This window comes from Colius striatus, chromosome 5, assembly GCF_028858725.1.
Source record: "Colius striatus isolate bColStr4 chromosome 5, bColStr4.1.hap1, whole genome shotgun sequence".
Classification (NCBI taxonomy): domain Eukaryota; kingdom Metazoa; phylum Chordata; class Aves; order Coliiformes; family Coliidae; genus Colius; species Colius striatus.
In genome coordinates this window covers 55,101,579-55,128,276 of record NC_084763.1, presented here as the reverse complement: position 1 = coordinate 55,128,276, position 26,698 = coordinate 55,101,579, and the positions used below count along the sequence as shown (strand labels likewise).

At 39.7% G+C, this 26,698-nt stretch overlaps 1 protein-coding gene across 2 annotated transcripts in view; it reads right to left on the bottom strand.

Annotated features, from left to right (window-relative positions):
* Positions 1-5,226: 5,226 nt before the first annotated feature.
* Positions 5,227-26,698, bottom strand: part of MINDY3 (MINDY lysine 48 deubiquitinase 3) — a 42,896-nt gene continuing 21,424 nt past the window's right edge. For both annotated transcript variants that reach the window (XM_061997293.1, XM_061997294.1), the window contains 5 exons: positions 16,314-16,386; positions 15,391-15,463; positions 11,378-11,465; positions 8,427-8,498; positions 5,227-6,308 (listed from right to left, as the gene is read on the bottom strand). In XM_061997293.1, coding sequence (XP_061853277.1) covers positions 6,159-6,308; positions 8,427-8,498; positions 11,378-11,465; positions 15,391-15,463; positions 16,314-16,386 — 456 coding nt within the window. In that variant the 3' untranslated portion in view covers positions 5,227-6,158. The remainder of the gene's footprint in view (positions 6,309-8,426; positions 8,499-11,377; positions 11,466-15,390; positions 15,464-16,313; positions 16,387-26,698) is intronic.

Genomic DNA, 26,698 nt, shown 5'->3' with positions numbered 1-26,698 from the left:
TTGTGCTGACTTCATATTCCTTAATTCTGCTTGCCTTATGTTTGTGCTGACTTTACTCTTGCTGTGACAGTGAAACATCACCACTGACATTTCATTATGTTACCTTTATCGAGTATCTCTTTGGGATCTAAGCACCAGTGGCAAATTCAGAAGGACCTCAATGACTTGTAGGGTTAACACCTACTCTTAAAAGTCTTACAGTTTGAAGGCAAAGGAAGTGCTGAATGTCACACATGAAGTTGACAGGGCTCAGAGAATGGCTGTGGTGGCACACCAGACCTGTGGCACTCCGGAGTGAGAAGGGAGGACATTGTGGTGCTGTATCCATCTTGTAAGGATCTATCCAAAAGGGAATACCAGTAATGAGCACAGTTGGAAACAGGTGAATGTTCACACAAAGGAGATGCAGAAGGAGCATTGCATGGGCAGTTCTCATGTGTTCTTTTATACCTGTCTTTCAGTTTGAAACACATGCCACATAACCTGGTTGGTTTGAATTACATTTAAGAAAGGACAAAAGTGCTTCAAATGGCTGTGAGTGCTAAAACCTGTGCAGAGAGCAGGGTGAAATGAAAAGAAGGAAAACTCTTCAAGATCCTCTTATCTTCAAGGTGTTATACAGAAGATCCTGTCCCTTTCCCCTTCTCCTTTTGTTTTTTTCTTCATTTAAAGAAGAGAGACATGTTTGTTTCTCATGGGATTTGCCATGTTTCCCTGAATAACCTCTACCTGTTCTGTTCACTGGAGGCTTATTCCAGGCTTATTTGAACTGGACACTGCAATTTGCTCTGCTCAAGAGGTAAGCAGCTGCTCCAAGTGTTGGGAGACTGAAATTTGGTCTTTAGTATACACGTGGCCTGTTACATCAACTGCTTTTAATATGGAACTAAAAAGTCTTAATAGACTCTAGAACCTCATCTGGAGCCAGGATGGGGAACTTTTCTAGGTCATGATCTACCCTACAGAATAACTGTAAAGTCAGATGTGGGACCAAATCATGTATAGAAAAATACAAGATTCACAGTGTGGATTCCTACAGTTTATATATATATATACAGCAGTTAGTGAGGTTAATATGTTGTTATGGTCTTTCCAGTCTTAAAAGTGGATCACTCAAAGCTTCTGTGGAAAATTGTGCCAAAGAAAAACTTAAATATTAGTATTTCGTAGGAGGTTCTATTAGGAAAGCTTTAATCTTGTGCCATTATTTACTAAGGCACCTGCTAGGTGAGGCATTTCAAAGGATCATAACATAACTCTTGTAAAAATTAATGACAATTTTACTGTTAAATATTTTCAAAACATGGCAGTACAGAAGCTCAAGTGCTCAGTTAATCACAGAATCACAGAATCTCAAGGGCTGGAAGGGACCTTGAAAGATCAAATATAGAAAAGCTTACTCTTTCTTAGGAAGCCTTCTCCTGAGCTGTAATTAGAGCCATTACACAGACAGCATTTTGTATTGATTGTCCTATTGCAAAAGCAGAAGATAAAATGAGGATGTGACCATGCACTACAAAGAGCATGAATCTGTGGGATCTGAATTCAGGGTGACATGCCAACAAAGAATGTTCAGCATTCAGTCTTGAACCTTACCTCTGTGAATTCTGTCCCAGTTAAAAATCTTAGCAGAAAATTGAAAGATTGGCAGAAATTACAACTATCTGAAAGATTAAGCCAGGAACTTCGACAGAAGCATTCAAAAACCAGGGTGCCCTGCAAGCAATTCACTGTGCTTTTAAAAAAGGGCCCTTCATGTGGATTATAACAAGGGTATTTACATTTGGATTTACACTGGCTGCTTACCTTGAGCAGTTCATGCTTTAACAGAGGAAAAATGTATTTGTTAGTCTTGAGCCTTCAAATATAACTCATCTGAGCTAATATGAGGTACTGGAAAGTAGTCTTTCCCTTACTTATTTAGGTAATTTATTTAGAGTATCTAACTGTAAATATCAATATACATCAAAGTGGAAATAATTTCTCCTTTCCCAATCTGGGAGAATTAATTAACATGACATTGAATTGCTGTCATGGGTTTGTGTGGAGATGCTTTTGCTTGGTAACTGGGAGGGGGCTGCAGTGCTGCTCCCAGTAAATAGTTCTTGAAACTTCCCCTGGCTCTGAGTTGGACTCACCTCCAGCTTGGCCAAGCCAATCTCATGCCTCTGCCATCATTATATAAGAAGGGAAATCTGAGCCAGAGGAGGAGGTGGAGGAGTGGTACAAGATGGAGATGACCATGTGAAGGGACCCCACAGTCAGAGAAGGAGGAAGGAAAGAGGAGCGCCAGACTGGAGACCCCTCTGCAACTCATGGTGAGAAGACAGGCTGTGCCCCTGCAAACTCATGGAGGGCCATGGCAGGACTGAGAGCCACCAGCAGCTCTGGGTGATTGCACCCGGATGGGTGAGAGACTGTGTGAGGAGGCGGCCACGGCGCAGCCGTGCTGGAGAGCCTGCGCGCCACAGAGCAGACCGACAGGAGAGGCTGAGAGGAGCTGCAGCCTTTGGGATGGAGGTGTGTCAGAGCAGCCTCTGCAAGGCTGCCGGGCTTGTGAGGGACCTGGTGAGGAGGCTGCCAGCCTCGAGAGACAAATGACAGGAGCCATCAGGAAAGGACTGACTGAAACCCTCCTTCCCTGTCACCCTGAGCTGTTCATGGGAGGAGGTAAAGACACTGGGATCAGGGCTCTGAGCCTGGGAAGAGTAGAGGAGGGCTGGGGGGGAGGTGGTCTTAAAGAGCTGGTCATGCTCTTCATCATCATCCCACTCTGCTTTGTTTCCTGTTTATGGTTTTGGTTCGTGATGGATTGAATTCATTTTTGTTTTCTTGCCCAAGTTGAATAGTCTTGCTTGTTTTGCCCCAAACCATGAGTGGCAAGTGAGCTCCCCCTGTCCTTGGGGGGTTCCAAAGGCCCTCGCTACTTAGGGCTGATCATTGTCCCATATTCCTAGATGGGTCTAAACCAGGACTATTACATATTTAGCTCAGGTGCTCTCTACAGTTTGCATCATTATTTTGCTCTGGTTAGTTGCAGCATTTGCTTAACTCCATAGAGTGCTCTGACCTTATTAACTCAGCCTCAATTTGCAAACTGCAGTATATACATACAAATAGATATGCACACACATGTGTGTAGCCTGTATATTTGGCACTTAGAACAGAACAACTTGCAAAAACTGGATAGGTTCCTGATCATTTTTCTGTGGAAGTAAATAAAAAGCAACAGTCATTAATGCCCCATATATTTCAAATTTCTCTTCCAAATAATCACACTCTTCTAGGGTACAAAAGGTGAATTCCCATAAAGTCAGAATCTCTCCCATCATCATTAGGGAGGAAAGGATGGAAAGATTCATGTTGCAGAGGCTCTCAGATGAGCTGGCTAAATTCCACAAAGCACTCTTAGCTCCATTAAGCACCGTTAGTTAGCCTCTGTAGTTCAAAAATATTTGAAGTAAACCAGAAGCCAGACCTCAAACAACTGGGCAGTACGAAGGAAAAAGAAAGATGCAGGAATAAGGCTTTTATCACCACATTAAGCACCAGCTGAATTTCTCTGGAGTACGGCAGAAGTTTTAATCCAGACTAATGCTTATGTACAGATCCCACATCAGCTGCCCTTCTCATTGCCTATTTGTATCTTACTGTGGACTAGGAAAAGTCTGTTCATTCTAACACTCAAGCTACAATTCAGTGCAAGCCCTGGTGTGAAGAGGCACTGCAGCACAAGCCAAGACAGACACCAGAATTCAGGTGAAAGAGCGAGACAAATGAATTGTCACTTTCCATGGCATCAATGCAAGTCTGCCTAGAGACATTTATCTTAAATGTGCAAAACTTGATAAAGTAAATTCCTGTCAAGCCTGAGTGTTTTAGGAAAAGTTAAAGTTTCAGGCTTGCCAGGTAGTCCAGATTAAGGCATATTCTCTTAATTATCTATATACTTTTGAGCAGGCCCATGCAGCAAGACAGAATACTTGCATTCTGACTAAACTGAGTCAGGTAAGATGAATTAAGGAATGCTTTCAAATTATTAGCATTTGTAAATGAATTATCAGAGACAGGAATCTCCCAAAGAGGTAAGATACACTGCTGTCAGTCCTGTAATAAGGAATGGTCATGGTAATTTCTGAAGTTATGTTTTTAAACAAGTCCTGAGCTTGTTTGGTAGCTGTTGGGGGGATGGGACTACAGCAGTGGCCTCTGTGAGAAGATACCAGGAGCTGTCCTCAAGTTGCAAAGAGCCCAGTTGCAGCCTGGGGAGGAGCACACACCAGACCAGGTTTGCTGGTAGGACCTGTGGCCCCGTGGGAGACCCACACTGGAGCAGTGTGTTCCTGAAAGCCCTGTACCCTGGGGAAGGGACCCGTGCTGGAGCAGTTTGTGAAGAACAGCAGCGCATGGGAAGGAGGAGTTGGTGATGGACTGTCTCCTCTGAGTGGGACCCCGTGATGAAGCAGGGAAGCAGTGTGAGGGGGAAGAAGTGGGAAAGATGAAGTGTTGTGAACTGATGACAACTCCCACTCCCCTTCCCTGTGCTCTCGGAGGTAGAGGAGCGGGGATTGAAGTTGAACCTGGGAAAAAGTGGGGTGGGGGAGAAGGTGTGGTTTTAGTTTTGCTTTTGTTTCCTATCTCTATTTTTAATTGACAGCAAATTAAATTAGAGTCTGCTTTGCCCCTAATGATAACTGGTAAGTGATCTTCCTGTCCTCATCTTGATAAGATAAGGAGGAGAAAGAGCATTTGCATCTGTTTTCTCCTGTCTTGCTGACAAGGAGGAGCAAGAGTGGTTGGGTGGGCACCTGACAGCCAGCCAAGGTCAAACCTATCAAAGAACTATACTGTTCATCTATTTCCAGATCCAAATCTAACAAAGATATTGCACAGTCTTGCAGAGGACATACCTGCAAGTGCCATGCAAAGGATGCTTTCCTTTCTACACTACATACCTTACAGTGCAAATCCTCCAGCAGGGACTTCTCTCCAACACTACATACCTTGTTTTCGACCCAATCAGTTTGTTTTCCTGCCTGATGATCATTCTGGAGTCAGACTGTTATCTTCTGTTAAGATACAAACTCTTCTGTTGTGGGTTTGTTTTTTTTGCCCTGAGATGTGTTCAACTCAAAACCTGACATTTCTAAATGGTCCCTTTTCCATCACAGTAGAGGGGCAGTAAACAAGTTTGATTAAAATCCAATGTAAAGCAATACAACCTGATTCAAGGAAAAGATTTTATTTTAGGGCTAACAAGTTGATAATAAATAAAGGAATATAATAATGTAATAACAGATGTTCTCATGCACTTAACACATACAATAACGCTGGCTTACACTGCTGTTTGGACAAGTTGAGAAGAGGTATTTGGCAATATTGTAAGTTGGAACAGTTCAAAGATTCTAGAACAAGAAATTCTTTTCAGCTGTTTTTACATTTCTTTTATACAAAGTCAAATAAATATTAATACATCTATTTTTCCTCAGATTTTTCTGTTCACCTTTAACATGCCCAATAACTAAGCCACAGTAGTATGCAACTGCCAAGATAGAGTACTTATTAGTTATACTTATCAATACTCCTAAAAAAGGCATCATATTTCTGTCACATTGTGCAAGCTCTTTTGGTAAAATGAGATTGTTAGGAAAAACTGCAGAAAATTTAACCTCATTAAAACATATTCAGTGCAAAGGCCAGTCTAGTCCACACGTTATGGTACTGTAATGTAAGCCAATATCATTGAAAGAATAACATGCCTATATGGTTCAGAGGAAGCTGAATTATGCTGTTAAGTTTTACAAGATCTGACACCTAATATGCAGATTCTGCAATATCAGACTTCTGTCAAATCTTCATGAGATGACAAAATAACGTTAAGACTTTCTAAGCAGGTTTGTTTTGGTGTTTTTGGTTAGGATAACTCACATTAACAGTACTACAGTGGCCAAAAAAGACAAACTATTAGAATAGAAATCAATCTGATTAAAAAATTAAATATTCCAATTAACACTGAAAAAGTGTTTGTAATCATTATTTACAGTTCATCAACGATACCAGTGTATAACTCCACACAGGCAAAGCACCCCACAAGCAAACACCAACCCTTGTATCCCTGGTCAAGCCCTCGACAGCAGCAGGTTGTTTCTGGCAAGGCGTCAGTTTAAAGACGGAGATCGGTCTGTGGTCCAGAGCAGCTCTATGTAGGGCCACTTGGTCTGCAGGCAGCGCTTCACAGGCGTGTCGTCGGTCTGCAGCATCGGCTCCTCGAAACCCATCACAACTGCTGTGCCTTCCACATACATGACCTGTCAAAATAAATCCATTATGCCAGCCCATGCTTCTTTAAATACCCTAAGATGAGAATTCACCAGAAGGCTGTGCTGCCATTCAGCGGGATCTCGACCGGCTTGAGAGTTGGGCAGAGAGGAACCTCATGAGGTTTAACAAGGACAAGTGCAGAGTCCTGCATCTAGGAAGGAACAACCCCATGCACCAGGACAGGCTGGGGGTCAAACTGCTGGAGAGCAGCTCCAGGAGAGAGACCTGGGAGTCCTGGTTGACAATAAACCATGAGCCAGCAATGTGCCCTCGTGGCCAAGAGGCCAATGGCAGCCTGGGATGCATCAAGAAGAGTGTGGGCAGCAGGTCAAGGGAGGTTCTTCTCTCCCTCTACTCTGCCCTGGTGAGGCCTCATCTGGAGTCCTGTGTCCAGTTCTGGGCTCCTCAGCTCCAGAGGGACAGGGAACTGCTGGAGAGAGGCCAGTGCAGAGCTACCAAGATGATCAGGGGACTGGAACATCTTTCATATGAGGAAAGGCTGTGGGAACTGGGGCTGTTTAGTCTGGAGAAGAGGAGACTGAGGGGAGATCTTATTAACATTTACAAATATCTAAAGGGTGGGTGTCAGGAGGTTGGGACATCCCTTTTTTCTATAGTAGCTAGCAACAGGACAAGGGGTGATGGGATGAAGCTGGAACACAAAAAGTTCCATTTAAACATAAGGAAAAACTAGTTCACTGTTTCAGTGAGGGAGCCCTGGCACAGGCTGCCCAGAGGGGTTGTGGAAGCTCCTTCCTTGGAGGTCTTCAAGACCCACTTGGACACGTTCCTGTGTGACCTGATCCAGGTGAACCTGCTTCTGCAGGGGTGTTGGACTAGATGATCTCTAGAGGTCCTTTCCAACCCCTACCATTCTATGATAATACTCTAAGATGAGATGATTACTTTCACTAGGTTAGGACAGGATTTGTTATGATATTTTTCTTTTATTACAAAAATCAAATCCATGAAGGTTCATACCCTTTATTTTTTTTAAATGAAATGAGTTATGAAACCTAATCTCTTAGACTCAACTGCCTGAAAATCCTCATCAGGCCATATGTTCCTACGTGACCTGATCTAGGTGACCCTGCTTCTGCAGAGGGGTTGGACTAGATGATCTCTAAAGGTCTCTTCCAACCCCTACCATTCTGTGATTCTATGATTCAATAGACAGAAAAGGCTAAAAGTGAGCAAAAAAATAATCTAGGAAATGCAAAAATTCTGCAACAACAGATCTTGTAATGCTGTTGCAGTTGCAAAGTTTGACGTTGTTCTTTTACAAAGGACAACGTTCCTTAGACTTGACTTTATGGAATTCATTTTCCATACAACAGTACTTTTGCTGCAAATCAATACCCCAGTATTTACAATGCTCTAGGCAGAATCCTCTGAACACAAGTATTTGTTCACATTTTGTCTTGTATATATATTCAATACTAAGGTAAATGGCTCTGTGAATGCTTTTGCCTACATTTTGGTCTATGAAAATGCTGGAGATTTGACAGGGGTAATATTAAAGACTTCAAGCTGTTCTGAAGGCTGAATACACACATTTTCTCAACATGTCTTCTTACCTGCAGTCATTTTTGTTCCCTGTGTCTATTAATGTCTTACACTCTTCTACCCTAATGTCAATTCGGGAACTAACTTAGATGCAGCCGTGGTGCATCACGTTGTACCCCTTGTTCTGAGACAGCTGAAAATGAAACAGGGAACTGTTGTCTCCCACTGAGTGGCTCCAAAAAATATTGATTTCTTTGATCCAAGTCTGGACTACTAAAATATTTCACAAAAAACTCCAAACATCTCAATTTAGATGTGAGGTTACTTACAGAAACTCCAGTTTCTCTCCCACTTTACAGCTGAGGTCCCACTTCTCACAGATAAGCATGAGAAGTGTGCAGTCCAGGCAACCAGTGCAGTACACTGCTTCAAATAGAATCAGGAGCATAAAGCAGCTTCCCATTCCAAATATATAATTTGGAAGGAAGATTATTGAAATCATAGTTCTGTAAAAAGTCTGTTTCAAGTATTCTGCCTGGAACTATAGTCAGCTTTGCATCCTAATTGTTAAGGCAAGGTTTATGTTTCTTAGATCTTACCTTCTCGTTATAGTTGGATTGCTTCAGTCCATTGTAATGGTAAACAGTGAATGACTCTGAAACCCTGGAGTCCTAGTAGAAGGAAGACAGTCATTTTCATGTGATATATACATTGTGTCTTGACAATCTTTTCTGTTTACAACTGGACAGATGTATTTAAACAGTAAGAGTCTAGGAAACTGTAAAAGGCTTATTTCTTGTAGGTGATGTCATCTTGAAGACTTTGTTCATTTCACTTTTCTTTTTAGAAACAACCCCCCCCAGCTTTGTCAGTAAATTAATGGGTAACAGCCCAAGAGCAAGTTATTGCCCAAGAGCAAGTTATTGATTTCTGTGTTCATATGGACATATAGTAATTTTTGAAGTCAGACACCTTATGTAGTAGCCACATTTGTGTGTATTTATCATTGCTTGGATAATACAAAGTTAAATATTTACCCAATCCTCCCTTGGAGAGCCAAACAGTAATTTACACCCCGGCCTACCTAACTGTAAATAAATAGTGAAGACACCTGTTCAGCTGAGGCAGATGTACTGCAGTTGCCAACCCTTACCATTCCAGGTGTTTAAATGATTTAGGCCTCAAAGGACTGAAAAGCTTTGCATTTCACTGAATCAGGAAACACAAATCAGGTGTACTACCATCTCCTTTTATGCCTACTGGACTGGGCTCCAAACAAAAGCTTACCCCTTTTTTAAGTACATGGAGGTAAAGGCTGGAATGAGAAGAAATCTGCTCATGTTACAGTATATCCATCAGATTACAAAGAGCCTTCATTCATTTTTCTCCTCTTAAATGACTCAAAAACCTTATCCCTCTATTGGTCTCTCACAGAAACCCAGGCTATTCAGTGGAGGGAGGGTGGTGAAAAGGAAGGTAAATGGTAATTCTACTTGTAGAAGCTGCTTCATAAAGCTAAATAAAATCAAGCTTTGCTAGGAAGGAAAAAGGACACATTTTTATGCCTGAGGAAGGTCTGCTCAAGTTGAAGGAAAACAAATGCTGCTTTCCAGTTGCTGTCCCATGGATGCTAAGAATTTTGTGCAGTCATTGTTTCCTTGGGGAATCCATGAATCCCCTTTCTCCAGGTGACTGCCCTAAGCACTAAAGAGTCAGGCTTGCTCTCTCAAGCTGAATGATCTTTGAATACTTTTCTTCTAAGCCAACTGCTTTGAAAAGGAAAGCTGAGATACTTTCCTGGTTTTGAGGTAGATTTTAGTGCTTTATAGGAGAGTAAGAATGGAGTTTTGAATATTCTCAGCAAAGATGGAATCAAATCTGGATCTCCTGAGCACTAGCTACACATTCAAATGTTGTATAAAGGGGAACATAAACAATTCTAGACATCACTATGCTGGCATCTGCTATATCCTCACAGCATTTTAAAGACCGACATTCATCTTCAATTCTTCAGAATTCCACTTTCAGAAAGAATTCTGAATGAGGTGTCAACACAGGTAAGTGCTCCTGCAATGTGATCTACAGAGCACAAATAGATGGGACATCTCTGTACCCTCAGCATTCATTCAGCAACTAATACTGGCAAGTTCCCCTCCAAAATGATTGTTCAGATTGTACTGGAGCCAAGCAAGGTTCAACAACACAGGCAAAGCTGAGTGGTGGGGAGCCCTGTGCAGCAGGGAATTAGTACTCGACAGATAGACAGGCACTGACTTGGGGGCTCTGACTTCACAGCAGGTAAAGAGTTCCTCCATCAGCTCTCCAGACAACTAAGGTGGGGATCTGTCTGTGATTCCACATGCTCCCTTCTCCAGCTGCCCTTCTTCAGCAACAGGCAACAGTCCCACACAGCAGCAGTTTTCTCCTCCAGCTGCCTATGGCCTGCAGCACTGAGCAGTTTAGGCACAGCCGCTTACAGAGGATGTGCTTTGGCTTTTTGAACTTCATTCTAAGCATCTGAGACCTAATATTAGGCAGGTCAGTCTTCTAGACTTGAAAATGTAGTGTAATTGTAAAGAATAAGATTAAATAACATTAAATTGTGGAGATACTTCCACTTCTGGATATACAAATGAAAGGAAGAAGAAACAGTTGGCAAATACACGCTCAGATGTAATTCTGTAAATCCAGACAAAACGAACACTGACTCCTCCTTGTTCCTCTAGATGATGAATCATCTCTTAACAGTGCATTCAGTCCCTACCATCTTTGGCAGTGCAGTTCTATTGTCTCCTGAATGACCAGATTATTTCACAGCACAGAATACTACACCCAAACAGTGCTGTACAACCCTTAAAGACAGTCTTGCTGAAGGCATTTTAAAACTACAGGGAACAGACTGAGAGTTTGCAAACGATTTTCCATCACCCTGGCACAAACTGACTTCCATCATCACTCTATCATCACTTTTTGTTAAACTGTCCAAAACTTTACATTATTATAGATATACATAAAAGTACTTTAAATATATTCATAACCTTTTTCCATTTGCTAGCAATTGCAACAGACATTTGTAATGTTGATAAAAACGGTTTCCTTGGAGGTCTTCAGGACCCGCCTGGACATGTTCCTGTGCGACCTGATCTAGGTTGACCTGCTTCTGGCAGTGGGGTTGGACTAGATGATCTCTAAAGGTCCCTTCCAACCCTGCCATTGTATGATTCTGTGATTCTCAGAAATACCAAACTCAGATGAACTTTGTGAGTAGGGAATCGCTTCAACTTCATATGCAAAATGATTATGGATTTTCTGAAGTTCATTGTAGAACCTGTTGCTACAATGGAGTTTGCTTCCAGTGTAAAGCTGACAAAGTCACAGATCCCTTATGAAAACCAGAAGTTTACAATCTGTTGAGTGATATCAGAAGCCATTTGCTGGTCTGCTGTGTCAAACAAATGCAACAATTCTTATCAAAACCAGCTCTGTTCATTGAATCCCACAGACAAGCAGCATAGACAATGCTCTGCAGCAATTCACCTCTCTTGCTTACCTGCTCAGGGAAAAATTCTTGCAGAAAGGGACCCAGTAATATGATGCCCAATCCTTCTGGGTCTAATTTGGTCTTCATGAGGTTTACACTACGACAAAAGCATGGGATGTAAAAGTATGAGTAAGACATTTTTGTTCTTGCATGACCAAGTTACTCTGTGCTACGATTGCACCAGCTGCCAAGTATAGCAATACTGTTCTATTTTTGATTGTGAAGTGACAACTGCATCAGAATGGCATGCAAGTTGCCAAAACATGGCTATTTTTAAAGAAAAGTAATCTGTTCTTTGAAATTAAATAAGTGATAATTCTGAAAGGCCACCATATTTGGGAAAATAATTTGAAACTCATACAATCTAAAACCAGGTTGACAGCCCCAAAGGCGTTTTGTTGTCTTGGAAGTATTCTTGAACTTATCTAAAGCAGTCATCTTTTAAATACAGCTCCAGAACTGCCAAACAACTTGTTTTTAAAAGCAGATTTGAAAAGCTTCCAAGATTTTTCTAAGCACACTGAAATAAAATTAAGTTTAACAGTCACATTTCTTGTTTATCTCACATCCTTGAGGGCAAAGAAGCCAACACCAATCAATAATGAAAAAACACTAACAGTGCTAATCTGAAAGCCTTACTGCATGAATATGCTGCAATTCCAAGTCACTACATAGGAATGTCAGTTATTCTATTTAAGCTTAAATGTTTACTTGCATCTACCTGTCCTTTTGCCTAAATTACAAGTTGTATTGTACACCACAATGTCCTCCCTGGGTCAAAGCAACAGAGCATCTTGCCTAGTATCCTGTTTCTGATACTGGTCAGCAGTGGATGCTTATGATACAGTACAACAGGGCACACATCCAGTGATATCCTTAGTTTACCCTCCCCATTTCCAGCAGTCTGCTGCTCAAAGACAGCTTCAGTGAGAGGCAGTTAACACAAAGATATATATTATTTCTTTCTATGCAAGTGCCTAATGGGCTTTGAACCTGAACACACTTGTGGCATTTAATAAAATCCACTCACAAAATCAAATGAAGCAATGGATTTTAGGAATAAGTATCTCCTGTTCTGTACCTGTCACCTGATAATTCAGTCTCATTTTTTATTCTGAGAAGCAACAGCATCTTTAGGTGCATTAAGAATAGTGTGGTCAGCAGGTCAAGGGAAGTTATTGTCTCTCTACTTTGCCCTGGTGAGGCCTCATCTGGAGTTCTGTGTCCAGTTCTGGGCTCTCCAATTCAAGAGGGACAGAGGACTGTCCATGTCCAGTACATGTGGGCACTACATTCTCCTTTCAGAAGACAGTCTTGGCTTCTCATAGCTGTCTCTTGTACCACCCTGTCCTCTTTTTTTAGCCTCTTTTGCCAGGGGCTGCAGGCAAAAAGTATCTTTCTAAGATCTTTTTGATTTCTTGTTGCCTGTAAACATTTTATCCTTTGGGCTACCACTTACATGGCTTAATTTTTAAGTAGCTTCCTTTCTTGGTTCTAACATGGTACTCATAGTAAATTATTCGGCTTCTTTTTGTTTCTGCCTCAATACACATAGTTTGTTAACCACAGTATTAGAGAATGGTTTGGGTTGGAAGGGGCCTTAAAGATCATGTAGTTCAACCCTCCTGCCATGGGCAGGGACACCTCCCACTAGACCACGTTTCTCAAAGGCCCATCCAACCTGGCCTTGAACACTTCTAGGGATGGGGAATCCACAGCCTCTCTGGGCAATCTGCTCCAGTGCCTCAACACCCTCACAAAGCAGCATTTCTTCCTTATATCTACTCTAAATCTACTTTCTTTCAGTTTAAAGCCATTACTCCTTGCTTATCAGGCCCTTTGGAAGATGAATTTTAAAATTCATTTAACTGAATGCCTTCCAACCCTACCATTCTATGATTCTATGAGTCTATGAATGTGATATCCTCTAAAGTATGTTAATTTAATCCATTAAAAAAAGAAATTTCACTATTCAAGTGAAACTCCAACTGAGACTTTGCATGATACTGGATTTTAATCCTTCTGTGGCTCATTACCCTCCAAGTACTAAATTTAGGAGATTTCAGTAGGTGTCTGAAACCTGCTCAAATTCTTGACATGCTGTAAACACAGTTGAAAAACACTGTGTTTGTAAACAGAACCAAAGTGGACTTACACAAAGATAATTTTGAAGATGCACTTAAAATTATATCATGAAATTAAAGCAAGCCATATAGTCACTAATGAAATACAACAACTCTTTGAAACTGCAGAGTCATATTAACTTTTGAATTATGACCGTGTACAAAATTAAACCAATTAAGCAGGTGGGAAGATTGAATAAGATTTGATTGCTCTATGTTTCAACTGAGGCTTTTTCATTCAGCAAACAGCTAATGCCATTCAATCTTACTGATATTACAGTAGAGCTACAAACGTGTGTGTGTGTGTGTGTATGTGCTTCAGTCATTTCAGCACAAAGTCTGTGATGGGCTTGGCAGTGTTAGGTCCAAATTTGATGACAAATCAAACAAGACAGTTGAGTTCTCAGGTGCATTTACTGGAAGATTAGAAAATTTTACTCAAATCAGATGCAATGGCATCCAATACTGGAATGGCTAATCCACCTTGTTAATTCATGTCTGCTCTACCAAGTTTTCCCCTCCATAATTGTTGAACCCTAAGCAGGTCTGACTGTTACTCATCTTGAGATTCTGAGAAGCCTTGGCTAAGATGATGACAAATAATTTCCACTTATTTATTGAACTAAAAAATGTAAATAGGATACTTGGAAGCAATGCCTTTAATTTTACTGAAAAGAACAAACCAACCACACAAAACACAGAAAAGCCCATATGGAACTGGAAATGTGTTACTTGCATTCCATGTTCAACAACACAGGATATCTACAACCAAAACAGAGCAGGTCCTCAAGAGAGTGATATTAGACAACATTTTTACTTAACAGGGGATGATGCAAACTCCATGGTTTGATCATGGCTTTTCAACATAGCAGGCCTTTTGACTAGCTCTTCCTACATCGGTTTCTATTTGATGTGCTATGCACAATAAAATAGGCCAGGACTATGTGACAAACACCCTGCAGGCCAAACAGCCAAATGGAAAAACTGCTGAATGCAGAGAGTTTCTGCAGATTTATTGAGGCAGGACAACAAAAAGGCCAAATGAAAGCTTCTCAGACACATTAAATTAAGGCTCATTAAAATTTGTTGTATTTGGTAACATTTGAAAGCAAGAAAACAGCATCAATTAGATTTCAGATGGCTGTGGTAAGTAGACTTGCAGTGTCCACAGCCACTCTGCAGGAACACATCTGATCTAGACCTCAATAAAGTGAAATGAAAGAGCAGAACCATCCTTTGGAGATGTAAAAACTTCAAGCACATAGCTCTCCTTTCTGGGTTAAGTATTTAGTGGCAAAATGTGGTAAGCTTTGACATCAGAGGTTAACTGCTCCCACTGAATATTAGTCCTGCCTGTCCACATAAGATCTACAATAAATGACCATTTTCATTTGATAGCTTTAACTCTAATCCTAAGAATCAAAGTGTCATTTCTGGAAACAAATGACAATTAGAAATACTACAAGGTACTGAGTGTTGGTGGAAACAAAATTGTAACTGAAGCATTTCCAGCTTCAAACACTATAGACAGATTCAGTTGTAGTCCAATGTTAATCTGCCTCTGAATACGTTGACTGTCTGGCTCTTTTCTCACACAGTTTGACCCCTGTTAACATACAGAAATATATTCACAATTATCTCCTCAATATATAGTAATGCAGCAGGTCTGAGAACTTTTTTGGCTTCCAGTTATCACTACTGAAGTTAGAGACATTTTAATTTGAATTCTTTCCATTTAATTCGACTCTTCAAAATAAGATTGCAAGCTAGAAAAACACACAGGTAAAAATCCCAAACTATAACTGATATGTCATTAATTGAATGTAGGAAAAGTCTTAAATTGTAATTAATATGTGGTTAATTCATACTTCTGTAGTATTTAAATCTGATTATACTTACTATTCAGGATCTGAAACAAGGTCCAGAGCCTTCATTACATCTTCTAGCAGAGTGTCAGGTATAAAACCATTATCTGAAAGAACAGGAAAGCTTCTCATTAGGAAAAGAAACAAAATGCTTTCTGGGAGGACAAATCTTACTCAGAAATACAACTACTGCATATTTCTGTCTCTATAAGTTGAAAACAGATGGTGAGGTTCTAGACTGAACATGGTTTTCAAACACTTCCACTTAAAAAAAAAAACCAAATTGCAATACACAAACTGTGGGTTTATCATTCATACACTTAGAATCTTAATATTAGCCAAGAATTCAAACTCTTTGTAGCAATCTCCATCTCCACTAGATAGCTTGGGATAAATCACAGAATCTCAAGGGCTGGCTGTACAATTTTTCCCTTTTGATTCGTTAAAACACTACCCAAATGTTTCACATTCTTTGACTTCTAAAACGTAAGAACATTTTCTATGCATGCCCCACACACTCCAGAACAAAACTGAGTGTATAAAGAATGCAATCACAGTGGACCAGTTATTTTATGAAAATATAATATGAGAGAAATCATGTGAATTAAGAATAACATTACAAGGTTAATAAGCTCATGCTCCAATAATTCTACTTCCTATTACACAAAGTTGTACTCAACCTCCCTTACAACAGAGTTCTCTGAAAATGCCTTCATGTCATTTATAGACTGACTACTGTATTGAAAACTTCTTAAGTACTAAGTATTTCATTCCTCTCTTAATCAGCTCAGGTATAAACAGGGTATTACCCTGGCACGGAATCCAAAATGGATTTGAAAGCGCATTATTTGAAATCACTTTTAGAAAATGATCTTGAAGAGAAAGAAAGCCTATACCATGAAGTATTCATTACTCTTTAAACTTTGTCTCTACCAAATGAAGAAGTGGAGCCCTTACCCTCAGGGTCATATGTCTGGAAAACCCTTCTAGCTTGTTCTGAAGGCGCTTCGGGAGCAACAAGGGCCATATCCTTAGGGGAAAAAAAAGAGGATTAAAAAAAAGGGAAGACAGATACAGATTACTAAGGAAATATTTAGCCATACTACACAGTGTTGGATCTTAAATTAATGACAGTTTAAAAACAATGGAAGAAAATGGAAGGTAATTCAGCAACACTGCTGATAATGATGTAAAACTATCAAGTTGAAGTGCCACAATTTTATCGCCAAATTTTATGTATGTCTTTTCACACAGATGTTGCAGCACAAGGTTAATTGGAGACTACATGGATCATGTGGAGATTTAGATTCATGGTATCATTCTTTATATCTGAAAACACACATACATGTATCAGTAAATATTGAGTGTACTACACATACATTGAAACATAACAATTATTTAGATAAAATATTCTCTCACAGCTTTCTAAGTCCATTGCAGGGACTGGCAGAACACAAATTTGTCAGACGTATGCAAAAGTATGATTTCAATAGTAGCTACTGTAATGCTTTTATTTATGTGATGTTTTTCATTGCAAGTGCAATCATGTTTTGCAAATGATATGCAGAGGCATATGTCTATCTCTTGTAAAACCAGCAGAAGGCAGAGCCCTGTGTTTTATGTCAAAATGTCTATTATTATTGAAGAAGTCAAATCGGTAAGTTATTCAAGAGAAATGAAAGATTGCACAAAGGGTAAGGCATGGCCCTATCCAAGACACCCTTTAATTTAAAAAGACAGAAAGACTTAATGTTTAAATAGAACATGAAACTCCAAAATAGAGCTCTAAAAACTGCTTGCTGGGAGTACTTAAAACTCTACATCTCCACTTGAAAATTTACAATCAGTTCTGTTGTTTTTCACAAAGAAAGGAAAATTAAAACTTGCTCAGAGGGAAATATTGCATTTGATGATATCCCCTCAGTAGTTTTCCTTCCTGCCAAGGTGAAAATGTTAGGTTACCTGCTATGTTAAAAATGAGAAGCATAACATTGCAGAAAAAGCAGCACTGACACTACTCTGAAGAACATTAAACCCAGGGAAACTTGCTTTTATTCTTAGTTTTTTAAGCAAATTGATTTGATACAAATCAAAAAGTGACCTTAAACTATTTTATAAAGTATATATAGTCTTTTTTATTTCCAGTTCAGTTCAACTTTGCTTTCTGAAGATGACTTAGACTTTCTTGAAAGAGAAATTCCAACGTCATCTTCTCATACCTGTATGTGCTAACAGTGAACTTTGGTCTAGACTGTACAAGTCTGAAGTACTTCATTTGAAGGAAGGCACAGAAAAGAAATCAGAAAATGTAGAATTAAAAGATGCACGATGACCTACTGTTCTTTCAAGAGATTAAGAGAACTGCATCAGGGAAAGAACAGAAGTAAATCATACATTTGACTGGAGCTTCACTCTTACGTGGTTTCTCCTAAGAGCTGACTCTAAATCAGTCAAGAATTTTAAGTATACACCTAACAGCATCCAGCAAATACTTGAAAACTTTCCTGAATGAAAGCCAGTTGCCTAGGAGACACCAACAGGGATAAAAAGGAACACAATGTGCACTTAAAAATAACAGTCAACAGTTGTACTTCAAACAGATGAATGACACAGCTGTTACTGGTAAGAGGTGTATGCAGTGGGGGTGACACAGCTCCCCTCATTTCCATGCACAGGAGAGCAAAAACATTTGGTCTTATACTGGGTTATGTTAGATAAAATGTTAGGAGAAATATGCCATGGTTTCTAAGGCTCTAGATCACCAGCTAATTATATACTCTCACTCCTAAGGGTCACTTCATTGCCACCTGAGCACAATGCAAACATCCATATTACAAAGGGATGCAATTTGCTGTGATGCATTAAGGGGTATCCACATTGCATCTGTACTGGCAATGTACTGTCAAACGTCAACCCTGGAAGTATGCTCTGCAGAGGCAAAGCCAGTTGCTGGAGGCCCTTGTGCCCACAGTGCAGGTGAAGGATTCTGAAAGGTCTCCCAGTGTGCCACTTCAAGTGTTGATCCCACCAGGAGAGACAAAGTTTTCAGCACACCTGAATATAAAAATCTCATGCATTCTCTAACATAGCATTTCTTTAATTTCCAGTATCCAGAGACTTTAAAAGTTCAACTAGTCCACATATTTGTATCCAGGGTAAAAAACCCAACAACCTCCCTCAGGCAGCAAAGCTGAAAATGTGACAAACATCTAACAAAAGCATAGTTCAGCTGCCCAAGGTGATATTTCATCATCTATGCCAAAATATATCCCCTACTCTAGCCTCATGAACTGTATTTTGCTGTCCCCCATGCACTGGCAGTTCCATATAAGGGAATCTCAACAGCAGTTAATTACAATAATTATTTTCATTACTAAGTACAACATGTCCCTAAAATCATGGTTCACTCGTTGGCTCTTGTGGTAGACAAACAAGTCATTTTATATTACTCTGAAAAGTTATTCTCATCAGTACTACCAGTTATTTTAAGTTCCCATGTTTACCCTGAGAGGCAAAAAATACTCTTCCTAAGTCTGAATGAAAACATTCTAGAAGTTTTAGTCTACAAATCAAAAGCAGAACGTAATGGCTAAGCCACACTTGAAATCCTGGCTATGAATCTTTACAAAGATCCCACCCTCAAAGACCTGTTGCCCTTGAAAATGAAATCTGTTCACATACAGACAGCTTTACAGTTTCTGCACTATCATTGTTGAGGGATATGTGTGAGAATTATGTATTGTGGCACTAACTTAACATTTTTCCTAAAGACAACATAGAAACACAGCTGATTTATGAACTATTTAACTTGCTATCATTTAATCAGATCTGCATGAATCAAGATTTTTGAATCCAAGAATACAGGTTATTTAATCCAGTCTTGTCCAACAGAGAAAAGTGTGTATTTTTCAATGCTATAATCAGAGGCTTTCAAGTCACTGACTTTTCCAAAATGATCTCTTAAGAAACAAGGTTGATGGGATATCTGAAACTGATTCCCATCTCCCCAGCTGACTTCTGAATCCATTGTCCCGTTTCAATTTGGCCTGACAGAGGGAATGGAGTCTTAGGGCTGGTGAGACTCTGCAGTACTGCATCCACGTCTGGGGCCCCAATATAAGAAGGACATGGACCCACTGGAGCAGGTCCCCAGAGGAGGGAACGTGAACAAAGGGATGGAGCATCTCTCCTGTGCAGACAGGCTGAGAGTTGGGGGTTGTTCAATCTCCAGGGAGACTGTATAGAAGCCTTCTAGTACCTAAAGAGGGGCTATAAGAAAGATGTTATTTCATTTCAAGCAATGCCTGGGTTCTACTTAATCTGGTGAGATAAACCTGTCACTTCAATCATGCATGCCATCAGAAATACAACTAAGAAAGAAGTGACAGTTTTTAACACTACGGGAAGTAAAAAGATAAAACTCAAATTGATCCTAATACTGTGAGACCACTGAAGCAACATGGGCTGCCTGGTGTAGAGGCAGGAATGTCATAGAATCATAGAATGGTAGGGGTTGGAAGGGACCTTTACAGATCATGCAGTCCAACCCTCCAGCAGAAGCAGGGTCACCTAGATCAGGTCGCATAGGAACGTGTCCAGGCGGGTCTTGAAGCCCTCCAAGGAAGGAGCCTCCACAACCCCTCTGGGCAGCCTGTGCCAGGGCTCCCTCACCTAAACAGTGAAATAGTTTCTTCTTATATTTAAATGGAACTTTTTGTGTTCCAGCTTCATCCCATCACCCCTTGTCCTGTTGCTAGCTACTATAGAAAAAAGGGATGTCCCAACCTCCTGACACTATGTCATTCACTTAATCTCACTCAAGTGCTAGTTGAAAAAGAAATTAGATTTTACATGTCAATAAGATTCTTTTGGAGATTATCTTTTGAAAGAGAAAAAAACCACTCCTCTACTGATGTACAATGTAACTGTATCATTATCACTTGGCTGCATGGGTCTTTCACACATGAGCAGAACATATTTCAAACTGGACAGTGCTCTAAAATAAGAACGTGAAGCTTCAGCTCTTCCTCCTGTGGCTGTAATCCATTTGCAATGAATCTCCAGATCCATAAGACCTACATCCAATGTCAGTACCCCAGAGGAGGTACAGAGAAGGTTTTTTCTTCAAATGGTGAAGGGATTCTACTACAAAAGCCAAAACTGATGAACCACTCTTTACAGCCTGAGGAATAACAAGTCACTTAACTGAGGGAGAACAGATTGCATGCAGTTTTATTTTGGAGGCAGGGAGCAGAAGTGTCATACAGATCTTCACATATACAAATGAGGTTATGTGTCCTAAAGGTGTCAGATGCTGTTTTACTTGCAGACACTGGCTGGGAAATGAATGTAAGAGTAAAATTTCACGTAGAGTGGTATCAGCTGATAGGTAGGAAAGTGATCATCTCTATGAAAGTAAAAGTAGGTTCAAAGACTGTCAGTAATATAAAATTTAGCTGTTTATTCTCACTGAGATTGAGAAGATTAAATAGAACCTAGACATTGCTTGAAATTAAATAGCAGCTTTCTTGGAGGCCTTCTCAGGAGATAACTATCAAATCTAGGAAAGAGGGAGAGTCCTTTAGATCTGAAATGGAAGGCTGCTATTACTGTCACACCAAGAACTGAATAGGCCATGGATTTTGTTTCTTCTTAGGCACCACTAACAGATGCTGAGATTGCTGAGGTAAGCAGTTACTGGTTCTGAAACATACTAACACAGCATCTACTGTCAATTTAGGCACACTATCATGAAAGAATGTCTGCAACGGGACAGAGTTGGGGAACTACGCTGTGGCAACCAAGAAAATCTAATCAAGTCTACGCTAAAGCATTTGATGTTATTTGACAGAAACGTAGTTTGACAGACTATGAGTCCAGCTCTGAACAGACAGATGGCCAATGAAGATTAGTTTAAGACTCCCATTTGTATTCAGAGACATCACTGGCACCAATAGTTTGGAAGGGTCATTGCCATGATCAAGTATCCTCTACAGACTGCTCACAGTGTTTTTGTTAAGGCAGGTAGAGTATGAAAAACTAAGTTTTTCTCCTTAAAGCTGTATTATACAGTAAAAATCTCACATCACACCAGTCACATTAGTTTTCTCAACTATGCATAGGCAGATGCTGAAGTTTTTTTTTCTAAGTACATCCACACTGCCTCAGTATTTCCATTCCAAAGGATTATTCAACTTGTTCAAGTCTTAGACAATTTGGCACCCCAATTTCTGAAGTATGGATATCAATGTATGTGTATATGAAGGTCCCCTAAACTATCAATTGGTAGACCAAAATGGCCTTGGATTCCTTACACTGCAAATTAAAATGAGAAGATATTTAATATATTTAATATCTTTCTTACATAAAACAAATCAACACTGGAAAAAATGCACTTACTGAAGTGTTACTTGAGTTTTCAAACAAATATATTATTCAGATACCTAATCCAATGTGACTTCTGATGTTACATAAGGGAAGAAATAAAGACAGAAAATTTAGCTAATGTCTTAAGTATCACTAAAAGTGCTTCACTTCTGCTAGGAAGTTAAAAGCTTCCTCCACCCCAGTTTCCACTCCACCCTTTTTGTATTTGTTTTTCCTCCTTTCACATTTAGACTTTCAATTCACCCATTCACATACTCTCATCTGAAAGCAGAGCTGCATTATCAAAAGAGATGTTGTTCTGTACACAACAAAGTTGCTATCAGTAAGAACAGAGACGATAAAGGAATCAAAACCTCATTTTTGAATGCTTATCAAAAAGTGGTTAGAAACAGATTGCTAAGGGTATTGCTGATTGTACTTGCAAAGGATGAAATCAGATGCTGTACACGGATAGACTCAGTCTAACGTTCCCAGGGACCCAACAGCTGCCACATGCATTAAGGTTCTGTGGATCAAACAACAGCTAAACCCCAAAATGATTTCAACCAGGTTCCTGCCATTTATACAATTACCTAAAGTCTCCTGGAAACATATAGATTCTCTACACAAGTTCACTCTGTCATGTCACATGTTTATTAGGCGTTTGGGGAGTTCTGCAAAAAGCAGCGTTTGGCATAAAGTTTCAGAACAGGACTCCAACAGTTACTATTTTAAAGGACATTGCATGTGTTGTCATGTTGGCAATGTTGTTTAATGTTTCTGGTTCCCTGAATCTGTCCCAGTAGGGTCTGGGAATATGAGAATAAAGCACAGAATAAGAAACAGTAATCTTCCACTTTCCAAGTATATACATGGTGCCCTGTTCAGAAAGAACATCTGGCCTTCAGACATTTTGTGGACAAAAAAAAAACAGAGACACATAAAATGGCCACAAAATAACTTCCCTGTAGTTTAGCCCAAGAAAACTCTACTTCAACAGGCATTCAACAGCTACATTTAAAATTCTATTTCATAAGCTCTGTAATACATTTATGACTTCAGCAGCCTTTTCTTTTTCAGGACCCACCATTTCTAGAATCCATTTTTCTCAACAGGTGCTTTACGCATCCACCACTACGACTTATTCCACTAAAAACATCCGGATCGTAGAATGGTTTGGGTTGGAAAGGACCTTAAAGATTATCTAGTTTCAGCTCCTCTACGATGGGCAGGAACACCTTCCACTATATCAGGTTGCCTATCCAACATGGTCTTGAACACTTGCAGTTGAGAGATGCCAGTTGAGAGATGTCCATCTACAAAATGCTGACAGAGATGAGAAATGACTCATTTCCCCCTTGCCTAGGAACAATATTTTTTAGTATGGTTCCTATCATCTTATTGCACTGGAAAGATAGCTACCTAGCTTTCAGAAACAATTATTTATTTAAGATGCAGTCACAATAGTGTTTCATGGACATGACTGCATGTTAGTCTCAAATATGACCCCATGGCCTACTGCTAAGTCTTAAAAAAAAAACAGATAAAAGTTTGTTTCTTAACCAACTGAAATGAAAACTCTGGAAATGGAAAGCAAACAGGGCTTTCAGGAGAAGTAGGAAGCTGGAAAATTGAATAAATAGATGACTACTAAAATAACTTTTGTCCCTAGCTGTATTTAAAACAGAGTTGAAATGATTATGGAATAGAATTCTTCTAAAAAATGGTTACTGTGATACTCATGGTCATTACTTAACCATTACTTCCCTCTTCGTTTCAACTACCTCAAGCAACAAGTGTTTCATTTTGCTGGAACAAAAGTTCCTACTGGAACTGACAGAACTACTTCTCATGCCCCATTTTACAAGTTTTTAATCTAGGCTTGGAAACAGTGTGCAAGGAGTCAGTACAAAGTCATTCTCCCACCTACCTCAGCACAAAGCAGTGTCAAAACATGGAACATTTCTAGAGAAAGACTGAAATAGAGTTGAGTGACACAAAAATTGGAACAACTCAAACATAAACACGTGGAAAGTGATATCATCTAAGCAGCCCTACTTCATGTATAAAAACTGAACCTCCGTCTCTGAAAGAAAACAGATGGATGAGAAGTCTTTTCCCAAAAGGAAGTGATTTGCTTATTTGCTCAGGGGCATATACAATTACATTTCATGGTTTGTATCAGCCAACCATGAACAATGTCCTTAAATGAGCATTGTGAAAGCTGGATATAATGGGATGAATGTTAAACAATTTCTAAAGCTTTAAGGAACATATAGATATGACTAAATGGGTGAAATTAGTCAGAAATTGGGGTGAACACAGTGAAGACAATTCTTTTAGTAAAGTAAATCCCAAATAATTGGTTAGATTAACATTCAGAGTCTTACATCTCTCAGTTTAATGATCATTACATTACCATTTCTACATCTCAACTCTACGAACAAACAGTGCAAAACCTCATGACTGAGTTACCTCTTTATGATCTGAGCAGTTAGGTTTTTATAATTACTACTCATTATTATGGGATGCACAGCATTTCTGACAAGAGCAACACAAGCATTAAGGACATTGACCTAATTCCTAAACGTCAGAGTTTATATCACAAATCATCAGAATTCCTACCACTGCCCAAAGATTCATTTCGCCAGTCTTCAAAGGTATCAACTTCTTTACCACCAACCTTGGGAACTGGAAGACCACCAGAATGTTCTTTAATACTTTTCACATGTCACTTCCTCAACATATATGGGTCTATTATTGCACATCAGTCTTGGTAAAAGTCAATCATATGACCTTAGAATCCATGGCTATGGTTTTCTCTTCCTAGATCAACATTTTTAGTTACTGTACTATGCTAAAAAAAATCTGTATAGGTTGATCTGCAGTTCATGGCCTCTTTATAACTGTATGGCAAGGACTCAGATCACACTCTATCCTTCTAATAATACCTGAAAGACCTCAAAATCCTAAGTAAATAGAGTCCAACTTGACTCTGGAAGACGGAGTGGTGATCCCATATCACCTCAAAACAGAAAATCCAAGCCAAGGCCACTAAAATCCAGAAAACTTTTAGTACAGTCTCTTGACTCTTTGATTTAGGATGCAATCATGTATGTTGTAATCACATTGTTTCCACTCTAGCACATTAGAATATGATCTGGCCTCTGTAACATCTGTTATTGGATTTCTTGTCAGCCCTAACCTTCCAGCTCTGCAGATCAGCCCCACCTGCCTACCACAGGCATGTACACCTCAATATTTCCCCAGATCTCTGCTCTCCTTGGAAGCTGAGAGTTCTCCGGAATATTTTGTAGGCCTGAAAGGATGTCAGGGAGGTGGCAAAACCAGACTGGCTTGGAGAGGGCACATCTGGCTTCTTCACAACCTTTTCTTCTTCCCCAAATCTTGTGCAAGATGCGAAAAAGAACATGTCTTGTAGAAGGCTGGTATAGTTGTACTGAGGAAATTTGGCTTGTCCTCTACTTAAAAATTCTTTTAGTGCAGTTGAAGTACAGACCAACAAAAACTAAGAGGAGACAGAGATCTGCATTTTCCTTGCAGCTATCACAGTTGGCTGCTCATTCCAAAAACATGGGAAATAGGAAAATAAAAGGAGACAGAAATGTTTCTCCCAGCAAAAGACAATCCCCCCTCCTCCATATTGAAGGCTACAGATTCTCATGAAAACTACCTTTACCTAACGCCAAAACTACTTTTCTAATGAAAAAAAGCAGAAATGGAAATACAGAGACTTTATAAATGACAGTACTCCAGCTCTGTCACCCTCAGAGAAAATAAAGTCACCATGACTTTGGGTAAATTGATGTAATGAACTTGTTTCATTAAAAACAAACATGCCACCATACACTGTTGCCTCACATATAAAGTCTCTTTTACTACAATGAAAATCTTAGACAAAATCTAGAAGCCACTTGGATAAATGCTGGTGTGAAAGCCACTTGCATGAATAAAAAATGCACAAGTTTTCCCACAGAAAACCTCCCAGACAAACAAAGACCAAAGAAACTGCCCAGAAGTGCCTGTTCATAGAGAGAAACACCCATCTGTAGTAGAAACAAATTAATCTGCAAGTAAAACTGGAGTAGGACCACAAAGAGCAGAATAATGCTTCACAGTTATGCTCTGTGATCTCACAAAGCTACAATAGGGCAGAAGTACTTTATTTTGAGGTGTCATCTGCCAACTATGAGACCTCAAACTTATTCGGACAAAGTAACCCTTATGAACTACTACATGCAAGACAATTTAGGTACTTTTAGCAACAGCATTTACACTATGAAGCTTAAAATACTAGTAGAGTAACTTTAGCCCAGAAGTTATTTCTGCAGGTGCCTCTCACATTTATACTCTTTCTATGCAATATGTAGACTGTTCCAACCAGAACTAATTCCACTTACTCGTGGAAACTAAAGACTCTGAAACGATATGCTCTGTAAACATTTCCTGAAGTGAAATTCTTCAAAATATGATTCTGATTTCTTCTCTAATGAAGAAAGATTTTTTTTTCTAAATGTGATTACCTGCATTTGCCAGTCACAGGAGCAAAAAAGCAGAAAGAAGGGTACGGACAATTTTCACTACTTTATGAAAGCAGAAAAGTTCCTGAGTGTAACCTCTTTGGTTACTTGTGCAGAGAGTAGAATTGTTGACACATACTAGTAATAGTTGAATTTTTACACACATATCATAGAATCATAGAATGGTGGGGGTTGGAAGGGACCTTCAGAGATCATCTAGTCCAACCCTCCTTCAGAAGCAGGTGCACCTAGATCAGGTCGCATAGGAACATGTCCAGGCAGGTCTTGAAGACCTCCAAGGGAGGAGCCTCCACAACCCCTCTGGGCAGCCTGTGCCAGGGCTCCCTCACTATAACACTGAAATAGTTTTTTTCTTATATTTAAGTGGAACTTTTTGTGTCCCAGCTTCACCCTACTACCTCTGGAACATAAAAG